General features: G+C 44.7%; 2 protein-coding genes across 5 annotated transcripts in view; one reads left to right on the plus strand and one right to left on the minus strand.

Annotated features, from left to right (window-relative positions):
- Window positions 1–865: 865 nt before the first annotated feature.
- NTAN1 (N-terminal asparagine amidase) lies at window positions 866–18064 on the plus strand. The gene is made up of 10 exons (XM_035130838.2): window positions 866–1010; window positions 7124–7226; window positions 7312–7377; window positions 9087–9195; window positions 9757–9830; window positions 10867–10920; window positions 11973–12026; window positions 13736–13833; window positions 14147–14260; window positions 15927–18064. Exons 1-10 carry the CDS (start codon window positions 930–932, stop codon window positions 16104–16106), a joined length of 933 nt encoding a protein of 310 aa, XP_034986729.1. The 5' UTR covers window positions 866–929; the 3' UTR covers window positions 16107–18064.
- PDXDC1 (pyridoxal dependent decarboxylase domain containing 1) overlaps window positions 17150–20145 on the minus strand; it is a 36957-nt gene continuing 33961 nt past the window's right edge. For all 4 annotated transcript variants that reach the window (XM_035130836.2, XM_035130837.2, XM_060282755.1 and 1 more), the window contains exon 23: window positions 17150–19552. In XM_035130836.2, coding sequence (XP_034986727.2) covers window positions 19299–19552 — 254 coding nt within the window. In that variant the 3' untranslated portion in view covers window positions 17150–19298. The remainder of the gene's footprint in view (window positions 19553–20145) is intronic.

Genomic DNA, 20145 nt, shown 5'->3' on the forward strand with positions numbered 1-20145 from the left:
CAAATAATAAAATTATTGTTGTTGTTGTCAGTAATATCGCATTTGGTGCTCTCGTGCAACATAGCTGTTTTGTAAAAAAAAAAGTATTTTTTTAAATTTTAAAAAAAGACCGGGATTCAGTTTGTAATTTAATGACACTCCCTTAGCATTAAGGACCTGGCAATTTGAGGGCTTGCTCTGAGTTCCATCACCTGGGCCAGTTTTTCCCAAATGTACAACAATCCCATTTGCCTTTTGAGAGTTTCGTCGTTATCCACGAACCCCTTCTTGGGTGAAGTTGACCTTCGTTTTCATACCTATCTTTTTCGATGAAAACTAATTATTATCCAAACAGGAAAGCGGGATATGAAATATTAAATAAATCTTAATAGTCGTATGTCATATATATTTTAACATGCCGCTGATGCGACGGTGTGCATGAGCCATAGCTGTCAAGTTCTCCCTTTTTTTTTAAAAGGGAAATTCCCTTATTATGCCGAATAGGATTCCTCGCGAGAAAAGGGAAAACTTGACAGCTATGGCATGAGCGCTTATGCACACACAAATGGCTTTTTAAAAGGTATTAGGCATGGAAGAAGAGGAAGAAGAAGAAGAGGAGGAGGAGCTGTAGCCTATAATACAGAAATGCATTGATCTGTCCACTTTTGCTTTTGGCCCTGCCCACCGCTGCTATGCGGCCCCCCGAAGATTGACCTTGGATGAAAGCAGCCCTCGGGCTGGAATAGACGCTAAATCTTCTCCCCTGATCCCCAAGGACTCCCCCCGATCCTCCTCCTCCCACGTCGCCCCACCCTCTTCCCAATGCGCCCGCGGACTACATTTCCCAGCGCCCTTTGCAGCCCGGTCTGCCCTCGCCCTCCTGGCGTGGCGCTCAGCTGAGAGTCCCCGGCAGGAAGTTCCGCGGCTCCTTCGCTGGACGCTTCCCCGAGATGCCTTTGCTGGTCAATGGGGAGCGGGTCCGCTTGTCCCAGCCCACGAGGGAGCTGATCTACACCTTCCCGGAGCTGGAGGTGAGCTGCGAGCTGATTATAGGAATGATTCATTAAGAGAAGAGAGAAGAAAGGGGGGAGGGCAAGGGCTGAGGGTGCGAGTTGGCGGGGGCGTGCTTAGATGCAGGTGTTTAAAATAAAATGAAATGTCTTTCGTTTGCTCTGCTCTGGTGGTGCCCTTCTGAGGCTGCATCTCTGTGCACCGCTCACCTTGGAAAGTAACGCCATTGAACTCTATGGGAGTTTTATTTTTATATTAGAAACAACGCCAGTGCAATCATGTGCATGCTTACTCTGAAGTAAGCCCCATCGAGTTCAATGGGAATGACTCTCAGGTAAGTGTGTGTGCACTTGTGCTTGTAAGTGGCCTATTGGCGATTACGGGATTATGGGAATTGTAGTTCAGCAGCGTCTGGAAAGCTTATTTTTTTTATATACCCACCCCTGGTGTAGAAAAGGATCACAGGCTTAAAGGTAAAGGGACCCCTGACCATTAGGTCCAGTTGCGGACGACTCTGGGGTTGCGGCGCTCATCTCGCTTTACTGGCCGAGGGAGCCGGTGTGCAGCTTCCAGGTCATGTGTCCAGCATGACAAAGCCGCTTCTGGCGAACCAGAGCAGCGCATGGAAACGCTGTTTATCTTCCTGCCAGAGCGGTACCTATTTATCTACTTGCACTTGACGTACTTTCGAACTGCTAGGTTGGCAGGAGCTGGGACCGAACAACGGGAGCTCACCCCATTGCGGGGATTCGAACCGCCCGACCTTCTGATCGGCAAGCCCCTAGGCTCGGTGGTTTAACCCACAGCGCCACCCCATCCCCAAAGCCTTACTTTTGAGCAAATATGCACAGGGAGACAGGTGTTTGGAACGCAGTGCCAGGGAGCATGGAATTCTCCCAAAAGGTGGTGTCTTCTAGCTTAAATACAGAGCCAGTGCGGTGCCGTGGCTAGAGGGCTAGGCTCTGGGAGAACAGGGTTCAGTTCCCCACTCAGCCACGAAGCTCGCTAGGCGTCCTTACCTCCCAGGTACAGGTAGGTAGTAGAAGCAAAATAAAAAAATTCCTTCAGTAGCACCTTAAAGACCAACTAAGTTTATATTTTGGTATGAGCTTTCGTGTGCATGCACACTTCTTCAGATACCACTTCTTCTTACCTCCCAGGGTTGTTGTGGGGATTAAACAATGAGGGGAAGAGCCATGTATGTTCCATGGAGAAAAAGTTGTTGTTGTTGTTTAGTCGTTTAGTCGTGTCCGACTCTTCGTGACCCCATGGACCATAGCACGCCAGGCACTCCTGTCTTGCACTGCCTCCCGTAGTTTGGTCAAACTCATGTTCGTAGCTTCGAGAACACTGTCCAACCATCTTGTCCTCTGTCGTCCCCTTCTCCTAGTGCCCTCAATCTTTCCCAACATCAGGGTCTTTTCCAAGGATTCTTCTCTTCTCATGAGGTGGCCAAAGTATTGGAGCCTCAGCTTCACGATCTGTCCTTCCAGGGAGCACTCAGGGCTGATTTCCTTAAGAATGGATAGGTTTGATCTTCTAGCAGTCCATGGGACTCTCAAGAGTCTCCTCCAGCACCATAATTCAAAAGCATCAATTCTTCGGTGATCAGCCTTCTTTATGGTCCAGCTCTCACTTCCATACATCACTACTGGGAAAACCATAGCTTTAACTATACGGACCTTTGTCGGCAAGGTGATGTCTCTGCTTTTTAAGATGCTGTCTAGGTTTGTCATTGCTTTTCTCCCAAGAAGCAGGCGTCTTTTAATTTCGTGACTGCTGTCACCATCTGCAGTGATCAAGGAGCCCAAGAAAGTAAAATCTCTCACTGCCTCCATTTCTTCCCCTTCTATTTGCCAGGAGGTGATGGGACCAGTGGCCATGATCTTGGTTTTTTTGATGTTGAGCTTCAGACCATATTTTGCGCTCTCCTCTTTCACCCTCATTAAAAGGTTCTTTAATTCCTCCTCACTTTCTGCCATCAAGGTTGTGTCATCTGCATATCTGAGGTTGTTGATATTTCTTCCGGAAATCTTAATTCCTGCTTGGGATTCATCTAGTCCAGCCTTTCGCATGATGAATTCTGCATATAAGTTAAATAAGCAGGGAGACAATATACAACCTTGTCGTACTCCTTTCCCAATTTTGAACCAATCAGTTGTTCCATATCCAGTTCTAACTGTAGCTTCTTGTCCCACATAGAGATTTCTCAGGAGACAGATGAGGTGATCAGGCACTCCCATTTCTTTAAGAACTTGCCATAGTTTGCTGTGGTCGACACAGTCAAAGGCTTTTGCATAGTCAATGAAGCAGAAGTAGACGTTTTTCTGGAACTCTCTAGCTTTCTCCATAATCCAGCGCATGTTTGCTATTTGGTCTCTGGTTCCTCTGCCCTTTCGAAATCCAGCTTGCACTTCTGGGAGTTCTCGGTCCACATACTGCCTAAGCCTGCCTTGTAGAATTTTAAGCATAACCTTGCTAGCGTGTGAAATGAGCACAATTGTGCGGTAGTTGGAGCATTCTTTGGCACTGCCCTTCTTTGGAATTGGGATGTAGACTGATCTTCTCCAATCCTCTGGCCATTGCTGAGTTTTCCAAACTTGCTGGCATATTGGGTGTAGCACCTTAACAGCATCATCTTTTAAAATTTTAAATAGTTCAGCTGGAATATCATCACTTCCACTGGCTTTGTTATTAGCAGTGCTTTCTAAGGCCCATTTGACTTCACTCTCCAAGATGTCTGGCTCAAGGTCAGCAACCACACTACCTGGGGTGTACGAGACCTCCATATCTTTCTGGTATAATTCCTCTGTGTATTCTTGCCACCTCTTCTTGATGTCTTCTGCTTCTGTTAGGTCCTTACCACTTTTGTCCTTGATTATGGTAATCTTTGTACGAAATGTTCCTTTCATATCTCCAATTTTCTTGAACAGATCTCTGGTTTTCCCCATTCTATTGTTTTCCTCTATTTCTTTGCATTGCTCATTTAAGAAGACCCTCTTATCTCTCCTTGCTGTTTTTTGGAAATCTGCATTCAGTTTCCTGTATCTTTCCCTATCTCCCTTGCATTTTGCTTGCCTCCTCTCCTCCGCTATTCGTAAGGCCTCATTGGACAGCCATTTTGCCTTCTTGCATTTCCTTTTCCTTGGGATGGTTTTCGTTGCTGCCTCCTGTATAATGTTACGAGCCTCCATCCATAGTTCTTCAGGCACTCTGTCCACCAAATCTAAATCCTTAAACCTGTTCCTCACTTCCACTGTGTATTCATAAGGGATTTGATTCAGATTGTATCTTACTGGCCCAGTGGTTTTTCCTACTTTCTTCAGTTTAAGCTGGAATTTTGCTATAAGAAGCTGATGATCTGAGTTACAGTCAGCTCCAGGTCTTGTTTTTGCTGACTGTATAGAGCTTCTCCATCTTTGGCTGCAGAGAATATAATCAATCTGATTTCGATGCTGCCCATTTGGTGATATCCATGTGTAGAGTCGTCTCTTGTGTTGTTGGAAGAGAGTGTTTGTGATGACCAGCTTGTTCTCTTGACAGAACTCTATTAGCCTTTGCCCTGCTTCATTTTGAACTCCAAGGCCAAACTTGCCAGTTGTTCCTTTTATCTCTTGATTCCCTACTTTAGCATTCCAATCCCCTGTAATGAGAAGAACATCCTTCTTTGGTGTCATTTCTAGAAGGTGTTGTAGGTCTTCATAGAATTGGTCAATTTCACTTTCTTCAGCACCGGTAGTTGGTGCATAAACTTGGATTACTGTGATGTTAAAAGGTCTGCCTTGGATTCGTATCGAGATCATTCTGTCATTTTTGAGATTGCATCCCATTACAGCTTTTGCCACTCTTTTGTTGACTATGAGGGCCACTCCATTTCTTCTACAGGATTCTTGCCCACAGTAGTAGATATGATAGTCACCCGAACTGAATTCACCCATTCCCTTCCATTTTAGTTCACTGATGCCCAGGATGTCGATATTTATTCTTGTCATCTCATTTTTGACCACATCCAGCTTACCTCTATTCATGGTTCTTACATTCCAGGTTCCTATGCAATATTTTTCTTTACAGCATCGGACTTTCCTTTCGCTTCCAGGCATATCCGCAACTGAGCGTCCTTTCGGCTTTGGCCCAGCCGCTTCATCAGCTCTGAATCTACTTGTACTTGTCCTCCGCTCTTCCTCAGTAGCATGTTGGACGCCTTCCGACCTGAGGGGCTCATCTTCCAGCGTCATAACTTTTATATGCCTGTTGTCTTTGTCCATGGAGTTTTCTTGGCAGGGATACTGGAGTGGCTTGCCAGTTCCTTCTCCAGGTGGATCACGTTTAGTCAAAACTCTCCACCTGTCCATCTTGGGTGGCCCTGCATGGCATAGCTCATAGCTTCTCTGAATTATTCAAGCCCCTTCGCCACGACAAGGCATTGATCCATGAAGGGGAAAAAGTTAGGTTATAAATAAAATCAGTCAAACATGCTGTGCGTTTAAGTGGCCATTGTTTTGGTGTTAATGGTGTTAATGACTTGAGAGTTTGTGACTTTTAATTTATTCTTAATGCCCTGGTGTAAGGTAACTCTCAACTTCTATTTTGCATGGGCTGCTTTCAGGCTTTTCTCCATAGGCCTGCCCTTTAAAAAAATGCAACCAAATTTCCCCACACTTGCTCTTTTTGCAGATGTTCTTCTCATGCCCTTCTTGTGTCTTCCTCAAACCTTCGCTGATTTTTCCCCCTGCTCCCTGAAATACTTGAGAAACAGGGTTTTTTTTCCTATGTACATAACGGTGACCGCCCACCTTTTGGCGGCAAGTTTGGAATTTTGGAATGTCTTTTATATCTTGCTTATTTCACTTTTATATTCCTCCAAAAGCGCGCAAGATGGCGTTCATGGTTTTATCCTCACAGCAGCCATGTGAGGTAGGTTAGACGTGAGATGCAGTGACTGGCCCCAGGTCACCTAGAGAGCTCCATGGCTGAGTGGGGATTCGAACATTGGTACCCCAGTTTTCAGTCCGATGTTCCAACCACAAAATGGTTACTGTATGTGTGCGTTTGTGAGAGAGGAGAGAGATCACAAAATGGCTGCCACATCTAAAAGAGCAGAAAAAAGAGGGCCGCAATATGGTGTGGGCTTGTTTTCCCCGCCAGTGGGGGAGAATGCACCCACGTCAGCCAACCTCTTACAGAGAACTTTTTGTACCTCTGCTCCATTTGGAATGGAAGAGGATGTCCATTGTTGGTCCAGTTCATGATTGGGAAGGTTCCCAATGTGGGAGAGGCCAAGCCAGTGCAAACACAAACTGGGCAGGAAGAAGACCAAAGGTCTCTTGTGAACTGTGGATTTTTTTTTGAGGGGATATTGACTGAGATCTTTCTTGGCCACCATAAGACATACTGGTGGCAACATTGGCAGCATGTTCGTGACCCCTGTTTTGGATTTTATTGCAAGCAACCACTCCACGGAGGAAAATTCAGCCCATGCCTGGTTGTCACCATCTTGGCCCGTAGGATGAAGCGCCTGGCTTTTGACATGTCCTCACAAAATGGCCCAATATTGGTACATCACCATGGGCTGAACTCTTGTCACACCCTGGTGTGTTTATGGGAATAAATCCTCTATGCACTTCCAAGTGATTTGTAATTTGGCCTGGAAGGTTTGCTTTGACAACTGGATAGCTCCATTGGTTAGAGCATGGTGCTGATAACTCCCAAGGCTGCAGGTTCGATCCCCGTAAGTGACAGCTGCATATTCCTGCATTGCAGGGGGTAGGGCCAGATGTTCCTCGGGGCCCCTTCCAACTCTTAAGGAAAGCTCTTGGGGTATTTTTGTTTTCTGAATTTATTTATTTATTTATTTGTAGACCACCTCGTCCCAAAATAATGCTTCTGAGTGGTTTGCAAAATATATATAAAAAAGCAGTCAACACAAAGATTTAACTACGAACCCCCGTAATTGCAGCACACAGTCAAACGTTCCCATTCAAATACAGTAAAATAGTTTAGGAGTCTGGTTGGGAGACCAGAGGCATTTGCCTGGATATGCAGGTGCATATCTTCAGAATTGAGGGCTTCTGATCTCGGAACGGTTGTGCTAGCTGGGAACCTAAATACGACTTTGTTCCCCCATTTTCTACAGGAACAAGCCAAAGTCTTAAGAGGTCAGCCGGCTCAATCGGTGGGCCCCAAAGGACTTCTCTACGTCCAACAGAGAGAATTTGCAGCCACCACTCCTAAGGATGGTAGGTTGGCGCTAAGGAAGTTCCATCCAAAAGTTAAGAAATAGTTGCCATGTCCTCACTTTTCCTTCTCCTTCTTTTTCCTCAGCTTCTGTCTCTATTCTCGGATCGGATGATGCAACTACCTGCCACTTAGTGGTCCTCAGACACACAGGTATGTCATTGGGCTCTGGGCACCTTGCTGCTTTTGAACTATGCCCCTGGATTCCGATGCCCCTAATTTATAGGGTTTTTCTGCAAGTATAACAGATTTTGGCTGATGACATCCAAGTATCTGGGAAGAAAAGAAGCCTTTTAAGAGTTGAGGGACATCCTTACCAAAGTATAAACTCTGGGTGTGGCTCAGGGAGGGCTTTGAGTTCCAGATAAAGCTTGGAGTGCTGCATATTTTTTATTTAAACAATTTATATACTGATGAACTACAACAGTCTCTTGTATGAAGGTGCAGTGCAAATAAACAAAACTTGGTTAAAACAAAAAAGAAATCAGATTTCAGTTAAAATGCTTGCTGGAAGTTCAGTAGGGAGGGGGGTCCGACCTTCACTGGAAGGGAGTTCACAATATTAAATGCACAGCTCCCAGTGGATACATCTGAGGCACAGATCCAAGTCACGATGGGCTTCTGACAGTGATCCCCAAAAAACCTCAGTGACTGGGCAGAGAAAATAATAATAATAATAATAATAATAATAATAATAATAATAATAGTAATTAATAATAATAATTTATTATTTATACCCCGCCCATCTGGCCGGGTTTCCCAGCCACTCTGGGCGGCTTCCAACAATATTAAAATACAAAATCCATCAAACATTAAAAGCTTCCCTAAACAGGGATGCCTTAAGATGCCTTCTAAAGGTCTGGTAATTGTTGTTCTCTTTGACCTCTGGTGGGAGGGCATTCCACAGGGTGGGTGCCACTACCGAGAAGGCCCTCTGCCTGGTTCCCCATAACTTAGCTTCTCGTAGCGAGGGAACCGCCAGAAGGTATACTGGACCGAGGCCGTTTAGGGCTTTAAAGGTCAGCACCAACACTTTGAATTGTGCTCGGAAACGTACTGGGAGCCAATGTAGGTCTTTCAGGACCGGTGTTATGTGGTCTCAGGGGCAGCTCCCAGATGTAAGGGTTTAGGTGGTCCTTGAGATATCCTGGCTCCAAATTGTTAAGGACCTTGTAAAGTAATACAATACAGTGGTACCTCGGTTTAAGTACACAATTGGTTCCAAAAGTCTGTACTTAACCTGAAGCGAACTTTCCCATTGAAAGTAATGGAAAGTGGATTAATCCATTCCAGACAGGTCCGCGGAGTACTTAAACTGAAAGTACTCAAACTGAGGCATACTTAAACCGAGGTATGACTGTACAAGGACGTGGGTGGCGCTGTGGTCTAAACCACTGAGCCACTTGGGCTTGCTGATCGGAAGGTCGGCGATTCGAATCCCCATGACGGGGTGAACTCCTGTTTCTCTGTCCCAGCTCCTGCCAACCTAGCAGTTTGAAAGCACACCAGTGCAAGTAGATAAATAGGTACCACTGTAGCGGGAAGGTAAACGACGTTTCTATGCGCTCTGGTTTCCGTCAGAGTGTTCCGTTGCGCCAGAAGTGGTTTAGTCATGCTGGCCACATGACCCGGAAAGCTGTCTGTGGACAAACGCTGACTCCCTTGCCCTGAAAGTGAGATGAGCGCTGCAACACCATAGTCACCTTTGACTGGACATAACCGCCCAGGGGTCCTTTACCTTTTTACCTTTTAAAGTAATACAGGTACATTGAACCTGATAGCATACGGGCAGCAATTGCAGACTGTAGTTGCCATTGCCTGGAACATGCAAGCCATCCATATTGTATTTTTGTTTCCCTCAGGCAGCGGGGCTATCTGTTTGACTCACTGCGATGGATCGGATACGGAGACAGAAGTTTTGTTAATTACAAATGCAGTGAAAGTGCTTTCTCCTAACATGGAATGTGGAAGGTCAGCTTTTCTCTTTAACTGTTGGTGACTGCCAAGCAAATTGCAAAAAGGGCAGATGATCAACTGTTATTTAATGAATATGGAAATTTTATTTATATTTGATATCCCCACCTTCTCCAAGGAGCTAAAGGTGGCATATATGAGTCTCCCCCACTTCCTCATTTAATCCCCACAACAACCCTGTGAGGTAGGTTAGGCTGAGAGGCAGTGACTGGCGCAAGGTCACCCACTGAACATCGTGGCCGAGTGAGGATTTGAACCCTGGTCTAGCCACTCTAACCACTATGCCTCCAAACCTTTTTGACAATGTTTAAGGAAATTTGAGATGAAATAAACTGTGATAAGTTTGTTACTACTCAAGAATAAGCGGGTGGGGTGGGACAGAACCCTGTAATAATTTATTTTACATTCTCTATTATATCAATTCGCCAAAATCAAGATAGAGTAAAAACAAATTAATGAATAATCTAAATTTTAGTGGATTCCACTCAACTAAGGCTTTAGTTGATTAATCTACCGGTGATAACAGGTTATATCTCCAGCTTCCGTCCCTGTTGTTAGGTTGGAAGTACACCTGATTGGAGGATTCAGCGATGACAGGCACTTATCCCAGCGACTTACCAATCAGCTCCTGAGTAAGTTTGCATTCCCACCCCCTACTCCCTCTGTCAAGGTTTAGTATTCCGACTGGATGCAGGTAAAGCTTGCAGAGCTGATGAGAGGTTTGCGCTGTTGGGGATAGCTCAAGGGCTCACACCAAATCCTGCATGTGGGTCCTCCATGGGGAGGGACAAAGAGGAATGAATGGCACTTAAGCCCTGCCCACTGGGGATGCCGCTCAGCCTCTGCTGTGCCACAGAGACTTGATTCAGACGTTGCATCAAGCGGTGGAAGGACGTTTAACTGTGGCCTGGCGTGATGGCTGAGCTGGCAAACCATGGTTTTTGATCCGCTGGCAAACTAGAATCTAACAGCACAGTTTCCAGCGGGTTTGCAAACTATGGTTTGCCCCCCCCTTTTTTGCTACAGAGGTTTGGCATGATGCCCGAGTGGACAGCCTAGAGCAGCCATGGGCTCCCAGGTGATCTTGAACTACAACTCCCATCATCCCTGACCACTGGCCATGCTAGCAAACCAACAACATCTGGGGATTCAAGGTTGAGAAGGTCTGCCCTAGAGTTATGAGCCTTATGAGAGTTACAAGCCCTCTTGATAGGGCTCTGAGGCCACACCAATTCCCATTTCAATCAAGGTTTAAGCCCTGATTGCACCAATTCCCAGAGTTTCCTTGTAAGAGGGATTGATTGTTAAGCAACTCTGGGAATTGTAGCTATGTGAGGGAATAGGGGGTCTCCTAACAATTCTCGGCACCCTTAACAAGCTATAGTTCCCAGCATCCTTTGGGGAAACCATGACTGCTTAAAGTAGAATGAATTGGTTATTAGCATGGCTTGGAGTCAACCAGCTCCCACTCAGGATAACCGCTGAAATAAATAGGCCAGCACCTGTCATTTCCATTAATTTCAGTGGGTCTACTTTGAGTGGGACTAATGTAGGATTTTTATCCAATGTTGCCTTTTTTCTTTTTTAAAAAAGAACTCTTTCTATGTAGCCTGGAAGTATCTCCTTCTGTTCCGCAGGTCTCACACTTTCCCCTCTTGTTATTCCTAGGAGCGTTTGACCGCTTGCAGGATAATGTCCATTTAGTGACCTTCTGTGCGACAGGTATGTAACTGTTTCAAATGGGTAGCCTTCCTCTGCTCCCCATCTTCTCAGCTGCCTGGCCTAAGGTGTTCTTGCCACATCCGCACCGTTCATTTAAAGCACCACTTTTAAACAGCTGTGTCTTGTGCCCCCAAAGAAACCTGGGAATTGTAGTTTGTTAAGGGTGCTGAGAGTTGTTAGGAGACCCCTATTCCCTCACAGAGCTACAGCTCCCAGAGTTCCCTGGGAAGAGCAATCAATTGATTTTTTGATTGATTGAAAAACCACTCTGGCAATTGCAGCTCCGTGAGAGAATAAGGGTTTCCTAACAACTCTCGGCACCCTTAGCAAACTTCCGTTCCCAGGATCCTTTGGGAAAAGCTGTTCCTGCTAAAAGCAGTATCATGCTTTAAATGTATGGTATGCAAGTGGCAACTATAGTCATCCATGCTGATGTCAGATCCCAGTCCCTGTTCTGGAGAAGGATTTCCGCATTGTATTTTTGCGTTTCTTTGACTTTCAGGTCGCCTTGCGGGGAGACTATCCTTAAAAGTAGCATCTCCCAACCCCAGACTGATGTCACAAATTTGAATGAATATTTTATGAGTCCTATACAGTGGTACCTCAGTTTAAGTACACAATTGGTTCCAGACGTCTGTACTTAACCTGAAGTGTACTTAACCTGAAGCGAACTTTCCCATTGAAAGTAATGGAAAGTGGATTAATCCATTCCAGACGGGTCCGCAGAATACTCAACCTGAAGCGTACTTAACCCGAAGTATGAGTGTAATTAGTTCTGGAAGTCTGTACTTAACCTGAAGCGTACTTAACCTGAAGCGAACTTTCCCATTGAAAGTAATGGAAAATGGATTAATCCGTTCCAGACGGGTCTGCGGAGTACTTAAACTGAAAGTACTCAAACCGAAGCGTACTTAAACCGAGGTATGACTGTATTTGTGTATACCTGGCAGGGACTTTTATCTCTGTTTCTTCCCAAGCTCCATGTTGGAAGAAGAAGAGGTTTTATTGTTATCTCTCTCCTTTCCTCTCTCCTTCTCTCTTTTAAATAACAGAATTAAATGACCGGCAAGAGAAAGGGAAACATTTGCCATTCATTTATGGAATTGGTGAGTAACGTTCACAATTGGTGTCAATTTATCAAGCTGACTAAAAATGATGCAGATGGTTTAATGAGAGGTTCAAGCACTCTGCCTTTTGAAATCGCCAGGGTTTTGTTTTGTTTTTTTGCTAAAGGAGAAGATCCTATTCTGGTAGGTATATTGTCTGCTTTCACCAGATCAGATATTAAAACATTTCCTGGACTTTGTTCTAATTTTAGGCCCAGTTCAGATAATAATAATAATAATAATAATAATAATAATAATAATAATAAATAATAATTAATTATACCCCGCCCATCTGGCTGGGTTTCTCCAGCCACTCTGGGTGGCTTCCAACAAAAAATAAAATAAAATAATCGATTAAACATTAAAAGCCTCCCTAAACAGGACTGCCTTCAGATGTCCTCTAAAAGTCTGGTAGTTATTTTTCTTTTTGACATCTGGTGGGAGGGCGTTCCACAGGGTGGGTGCCACTACCGAGAAGTTCCTCTGCCTGGTTCCCTGTAACTTTGAAGGTGACCCGGAAACTACAATTAATTCAGAATGCGGCAGCTAGACTGGTGACTGGGAGCAGCCGCTGAGACCACATAACACCGGTCTTGAAAGACCTGCATTGGCTCCCAGTACGTTTCCGAGCACAATTCAAAGTGTTGGTGCTGACCTTTAAAGCCCTAAACGGCCTCGGCCCAGTATACCTGAAGGAGCGTCTCCACCTCCATCACTTTGCCCGGACACTGAGGTCCAGTGCCGAGGGCCTTCTGGTGGTTCCCTCGCTGTGAGAAGCCAAGTTATAGGGAACCAGGCAGAGGGCCTTCTCGGTAGTGGCACCCGCCCTGTGGAACGCCCTCCCACCAGATGTCAAAAAGAAAAATAACTACCAGACTTTTAGAGGACATCTGAAGGCAGCCCTGTTTAGGGAAGCTTTTAATCTTTAAGAAATTAGTGTATTCTAATATTTCTGTTGAAAGCCGCCCAGAGTGGCTGGGGAAACCCAGCCAGATGGGCGGGGTATAAATAATTAATTATTATAATTATTATAATTATAATTATATCCATAGGGCCAAACAGTCCATCCAAGTAGAATTGGAACCACCACAATGCAGTGCCTCCCATCCCTAACTTGGACAACCGCTCCAGAATGATTTCATGGTCGATGGTATTGAAAGCTGCTGAGAGGTTGAGGAGAATTAACAGGGACACATTTCCCCTATCTGTCTCCTGGCAGATATCATCATACAGGCTGACCGAAGCTGTATGTCCAAACAGGGCAAACTTTGATTGAAATGGATCTGGAAGGGAAAGTTCCTCTCAAAGTAAACCCATTGACATTAAGAGACATAAGCTGCTTGTGTCCATTACTTTTAGTGGAACTACTCTGAGTATGACTGCAATGGGATACAGAATCATGAGAGTTCACATGTATCTAAAATACCTAGTTGAACCCACAACTGATGCACGAGATCAATGGTTTTGCGTCCCTGCCAAGCAACCTCTATTGAAAACTCTAACCAAGGAGCACCCACCACTTTCCAAGGCCGCCTGTTCCACGGCTTCCATTAGGAAGCTGATGCTAATGTTTAATCTGGATCTTATTTCATGTGATTTTTAACTTGTGGGCTTTAGTTCCATCCTAAGAGTTTGCAGCAACAGGGGGCAAATTTGCCCCTGCCCTCTGTGCGACAGCCTTTCCATGTGATCCGACGTTGCTTTTCCAGCTGCGAATGTTAAAACGGGAGAGATTTTCCACGCAACGTTTCCAGACAAGGGGCCCGATGTGGATCTGCGGTCTGCCAGTATCTTAACGGGAGCCAAGGTAAGAAGACGCGTGCTTCAGTTTTCAGGAGATTAGAAAATGTAATTGCTGGTGGGACGTAACTTCTTGCGGCATTTGCCTGCCTTGCGTCACAGGCGTTTCTAAAGCTGGCGCTCAGTTTGCAGTGTGGACTGTAGGAGTTTTAAATCAGAATCCCAAACACTATTATTTTTAGCATCGGCAAACACAGGAATTGTGTTTGTGTGTGCGCGTACGTGTGTGCAAAGCCTCCAGATAAATACATACATGACTCTCCCACTGCCTTTTCATTTTGGGGGGGTTAACACGCTGTTCGGAAATTGCTGTTTTGTAGATGGTTAACGTTTACGACTCGAGAAAGGAACAACTGTGTATCGGCCCTTACTTTTGGATGCCTTTCCCCCATGTGGATTTCTGGCTAGCCCAGGATGATCAGCACATCTTGCAGGTAACTGGTCCTCATGAACAAGATGGTGGCGGGGTCCCAATGAAATGCCCAGAGAAACTTGGGGTCTTTCCTCCTGGGAAAGATGGCGAATGGCTTTATGTGAGGTTGTCCCCCCCCCCTTCCAAAAACAGAAAGAAACAAACAAAATACTGGATTTGTTAGTCACTTGTTACCCAAAGCTCTCCCAAGTGAGCTAGGCACATTAAAAAATATTTATATTAATACATTGTAACATAAAAGCAAAACAACAGCTGCAGGAAGCCCTGACAGCGCAGCAAAAACAAAAGAACAAAAGAAAGATTGTTTTCTGCTGCTCCAGAGAAGCGGACACGGAGCAATGGATTCAAACTTCAAGAAAGAAGATTCCACCTAAACATTAGGAAGAACTTCCTGACAGTAAGAGCTGTTCGGCAGTGGAATTTGCTACCAAGGAGTGTGGTGGAGTCTCCTTCTTTGGAGGCCTTTAAGCAGAGGCTTGACAGGCATATGTCAAGAATGCTTTGATGGTGTTTCCTGCTTGGCGGGGGGTTGGACTGGATGGCCCTTGTGGTCTCTTCCAACTCTATGATTCTATGATTCTATGAACATGATCTCAGTCTAGAACAGGGGTAGGCAACCTAAGGCCTGTGGGCCGGATGCGGCCCAATTGCCTTCTCATTCCGGCCCACGGACGGTTTGGGAATCAGCGTGTTTTTACGTGAGTAGAATGTGTCCTTTTATTTAAAATGCACCTCTGGGTTATTTGTGGGGCATAGGAATTCGTTCATTTCCCTCCCCAAAATATAGTCTGGCCCACCACATGGTCTGAGAGACGGTGGACCGGCCCACGGCTGAAAAAGGTTGTTGACCCCTGGTCTAGAAAGAGGCCTGAGGGGAAAGGCAGGGCCAGAAAGTTGTTGGCAAAGGTGCCAGGCGGACCTTGCTGGGGACAACATTCCTCAGGTGGGGAGCCACGACTGAAAAGGCCCTCTCTTGTCACTATTCTGAAGAGCAGAGATATGGGGAAAGGCCTCAGAAGTTCTGGGTAAGTTTATATCCGGAGAGGTGTTTCAGAATATATTGGGGTATAAGCTGTAAGCTTTATAGGTGAAAACCTATAGGAATTTAATAAAAAATAAAAATAAAACCACTACTTTGAATTGGGCTCAGAAGCATACAGCCACCGTAGTTGTAACAAAATGGGTGTTGCATGATCTGTTTGCCTCAAGCCTGTCAAAAGCCAGGGAGCTGACTTTCTGTTCTTGGTGAAGCTTCTGAACCATTTTCAAAGGCATCCCCATTTAAAGCACTTTACCCTAACAATGCAACAATCCTGTGTTAGGCTAAGTGTGTGTAATTGGTCCAAGGTCACTTTGTGAGCTTCATAACCAAATGGGGAATTTGTACCTAGGTCACTCCAGCCCTAGTCTGACAGTCTAACCCAGGCATCCCCAAACCTTGGCCCTCCAGATGTTTTGGACTACCAATTCCCATCATCCCTGACCACTGGTCCTGTTAGCTAGAGATCATGGGAGTTGTAGGCCAAAACATCTGGAGGGCCGCGGTTTGGGGATGCCTGTTCTAACCCATGGATAGGGATCTCCAGGTCTTTCTGATGCTTTCTGGTGGTGGTGGGGATAGGTAGAAGTAGCGATGCTGTATTTTAACTCTGCGGTTTATTTTCCAGAATCTCTCGACGTCGCCTCTGGCTGAACCGCCTCACTTTGTTTCCCACATTAGAGCGACTCTGATGTACTTAAAAGAGCATCCCTTTCCAGATAAGACACTGTTTCCTAGCAGAAAACCTTGGCTGTACAGGAAAAACGAGAGTGGCCTATGGGAGAAGGTCTCTTCCGACCAGGTGTGACTTTTGAAAGAGTCCAAGTGAGACTCTGAAGATGTGTATTGTGCCAAAGGAGGAACAGCCATTCCGGATGGCAGAGACTGAACGTGACTTCAATGAATAGCTTTTTTTCTTTTTGCTAAAATGAAACAAGACTGTGGAAGCCGACCCTGTTTACACAGCGGCATATCCTGAAAAAGTTCTCAAAGACTCAAACAATAACAAAGATACGTAAGGTTTCTATATTTTTACTGGATGAGATTCTATCTGTGTGGGAATCAAGGTATAAAGCAGGCCTCCCTGTAATGCCACTGAGGAGGGTGCAATATCCTTCAGATATGCACATCCTTCCCAAGTTCCGGGGTGCTGTTTGGATTTGTGGGAGCTCTGAGCTAAGAGTCCTCTGTCATTCTCCTCTTTCCCCGAGCCACGAATGGCAGGCTTGCAGTGCTGTGTATAGCATTGTAATTCTGGGTCCAGCCCTCATTTTTTAAGTGCCCCCCACTGTAAGGTTGGTCTGGGGCATTGCCAAAAATTAAAAGGCCAGCTCGAGCCAGTTGCCCAGTGCTGCTTTCCCCCCTTAATAGCTTTATTTGAAACAGGTGGGTTTTCGGCTAGTATACAACATCTCTGGATTATTTGTGGCAATCTGGGGAGCAGTTTGCCTGCATGCAAGGAACTCACTGCACAGCTATCTGCAGAAGGAACTGGAGCCCAAAGCAAAATTATGGCCTTAAGGGGAAAGATCTCAAATCGATGCTCAGAAAAGCAATCTGCACTTATCTAAGGGAAGTAAATTGTACACAAGAGAAAGGTAACATGCTTTTGCCAATACAGTGATTGACAGGTGACTTTACAGGGATGTGTAACTTTTGTCCCTGCAGACTTCAACTCCCATCAACCCCAACCAGCATGGCCAATGGTCAGGGATGATGGGAGTTGCCAATTCCATGGATATGAATGGGAAACCCTTTTCAGGGTAGCAGGAAGATAGACATGCGCCTGAACATGAAAGTTTATTTTCCTCTCGAACTGCTTACATGTGAAAACTTAGACACAAACCCAGATACTAACAAGTTGAAGAACCTTTATTGAAGCATTTGGGAAGTATCTAAATTAGGTCTGTATCCCAGCAAAACTGCTGGCTTAACAATATAAAAACATTAAAATTTGTATTAACGATTATAACTTCAACCCATTTCTCCTCAGTGAACCCCAAGTTAATATTCATTTTACCAAATAAAATGCCAAGGAAGACGAGAATTTGTACTTTAAAAACAAAACAAAACACCCCAGTTCTTATTTAAACAAAGCTAACCTATTAAGGTTGTCTCTTTTTTTAAGGATTCCCAGTTCCTTAAAGAACGAATCAACAGTACACTTAACAGTAGTCCTCATTACACACCAAGGCGATACCCAATGCATTTTGCTCATCAAAATCCACTAGCAAAGAAAAGACTTTGAAGGATATTACAAGCCTGTTGTCAAAGAAATTTGCTTCCTTGGGCCAAGGACCAAACCAGATATTGCAACGACCATCACTTGAACTTCTCCCGATTCCCTCACACCATCTACCTTCTCCACGCCTGGCACACATAACTGACTGCTAATGCAACTTGGACCACAAGTTACTATCTTGTGGGAAATTAGGTGCATTTTGCCTTCAGTCTGACCTTCGGCTTTTATGTATTTTCACTATGTGTTTGGTTACTTGAGTTTCAAAGCAGTTCCACTCTAGGTTCAGACAAGCAACTTCTTCCACTATGACGTGGTGGGACTCCTCTTGTGTTGAATGTTCATTTTCTGTGCCTGGGTGTAGCCACTGCTTTATTTTGGAAGGCAAAATATAATCAGTGTAATATTCCCTTGCAAACTGCCATTCAGTATCCGTGCGAGTATAGGATTAACACCGCCGGGTTGCGTAGAATTAGGCGGTAGTTCGTTACCAGTCATTTCAAGGAGAAGCTATTAACTCCAGGAAAGGTCCTTTAGGAAAAAGGGGATCGATCCCCCTTAAAAAACAAAAACTATGGATTTTGAAGTAATTGATCAAAGACTGGCCTGGGGATTGATCACATCAACTCTCTCCTAGGATTTCTTACCCTATGAAAAGATGCAAGGTCAATAGGAACAGAATTAAAGCAATCACTAAAGTGAATGCATTATAACAGGGGGATGAAACAGGCCTCTGAATACAGTATTTTCTCTTTGATTAAAGAAAAAAGTTAGCTCATTTCTTTAAATAGTGCAGCAGTGTAAATAACCTAACAATTTCTCTGGGTATTTACAATATCTAGCAAATGTAAACTACAAATCAGAACAATCCAGGATAGCAGTACAGGAAACATCACAGATATGCAACATTGTCAGCTCAAAAGTGTTTCACGAACACCTTTTGAAAGGTGTCAAAGAGATCAGGGGGTGACTTTCTGTTGCTCTAAACAAAGCTTGGGTTTGTCTCCTAACTGGGCCTGAAGCAGGAAAGTGTGGGATATCTGTTCCCAGCAGCCATGGTGAGGAATACTCCTACAAGAGGAATGTTGGCCTCAGTTGGACTGCGAAACTTTTGCCCAAAGTGGTGCTCAATCACTTACATATGTACACATGAAGCAAACTTTCAGATTTTTTTTAAAGGCTATTCATAAAACCAAGGGAACCGTATGGAGGGGTGCCTATAGATTTACCTCTAAAAATAGGTATTTGAAAATAAGGTAGTGAGCAGTTGGTAGATTTATTAAACAGTTAGAACCTTTTCTTTTTTACAAAAACACATAGCACCAAGTGCAATTGATCATTCCAACCTGAAGGGAAGTGTCTGGGTAGAGCATCTTGAAAATTACAGCAGCAAATCATTCTTTAAGATGCCAGCTGGAGACAAGCTGTATCCTGCATTTGCAAACTTCAGTGGCGAACAAACTGCTGTTTACCACCTGGGCAATGTGAACGTAAGCCGGACCGAAAGCAATAATGACAAAGTGTACAGGAAAAACCAGGGTGATGTCCCCCGCAGAGAAGGTGAAAGAGGGTGGGGCGGGGAGAAAAGACTTCTTCCACTAAACTTTGTGCAAAAATCTCCAGTCGATCACAAGTTTAACAGTAGTCGTTACTGTACTAACTGTGGCACTGTTCACATTTTAAATGCATCATTAGGCTGCCCCTGCTAGAGAGGGAGTGCATTTTTTTGTACAAAGTCTTAAAATGCACAGCGTCTAGATTTTATCTTAGACTCTCTTGTTCCTCGGATGTAGTGCAGTCATTTGCCAGGACCTTCGCCTTGTCACCCCGGGAATCTTCAGCGCTTTCCGGGTTTGGAAGCTTGTTCTCGTCTGGCTGTTTTGAATCACCTTGCCCAGCAGGGGGAGCTGCAGCAGGTCTCTGCTCTGCTCTCTCCAGATCATCAATGTGACTCACCGAGCTGGTCTCACTGAACCCATCCGAGTTCCTCAAGGACCTTCTAAACAGCTTTTGTCCTGGGGCAAAATATACACACTTGATTTAGCGCTACGCAGTGACGGCAAGGTCTGAAATGCTGCCTGCTTGTTTCCACAGTTGGGAATTTATGGATGGAAAACCAAGCTAGCTCATAAGGTTGATTGGGCACCAGTGGTAGACATTTATTTATATATTTCATTAAAAAATTATGCTGTTTGTTTAAAAAAAAATCCACAAAGCGGTTTACAAAGAGCAAAACAATAAAATTATCGGTAAAAACAACTATGAAAAACACTCAGCAAAAAGTACAATAAAATCCGCAGCAAACTAAAAACAGATTAAAACACATCGACAAGGTGCCTGCCTGGTGTCAATAGGCAGGGAGTTCCAAAGCTTAGGTGCTGCTCCACCATAAAAGATTGATTCCTTACAAATATGTAAGTATTACGTGGCACCTGTCACAGTGCCAGCTGCACAGATCAAAGTGATCAAGTGGGCATATATGAGGTAAGGTGATCTTGTAGATAGATATGCCCTGGGCATATTTGTGATTCTGGGCATGTACAGCAAAAGAGAGAGAGAAAACGATGGAAGTGGGACGGGATTCAGCATTCCAAGCTTATAAAACATC

Source organism: Zootoca vivipara, chromosome 14 (assembly GCF_963506605.1).
Source record: "Zootoca vivipara chromosome 14, rZooViv1.1, whole genome shotgun sequence".
Classification (NCBI taxonomy): Eukaryota; Metazoa; Chordata; class Lepidosauria; order Squamata; family Lacertidae; genus Zootoca; species Zootoca vivipara.

What these genes read in the sequence shown, in the direction of transcription:
- NTAN1 (XM_035130838.2), top strand. Translation starts at nt 930, where the DNA reads ATGCCTTTGCTGGTCAATGGGGAGCGGGTCCGCTTGTCCCAGCCCACG. An exon ending in AGTGGTCCTCAGACACACAG is followed by an intron (nt 7,378 to 9,086) that starts GTATGTCATTGG and finishes TGTTTCCCTCAG; the next exon opens with GCAGCGGGGCTATCTGTTTG. An exon ending in GTATCTTAACGGGAGCCAAG is followed by an intron (nt 13,834 to 14,146) that starts GTAAGAAGACGC and finishes GCTGTTTTGTAG; the next exon opens with ATGGTTAACGTTTACGACTC.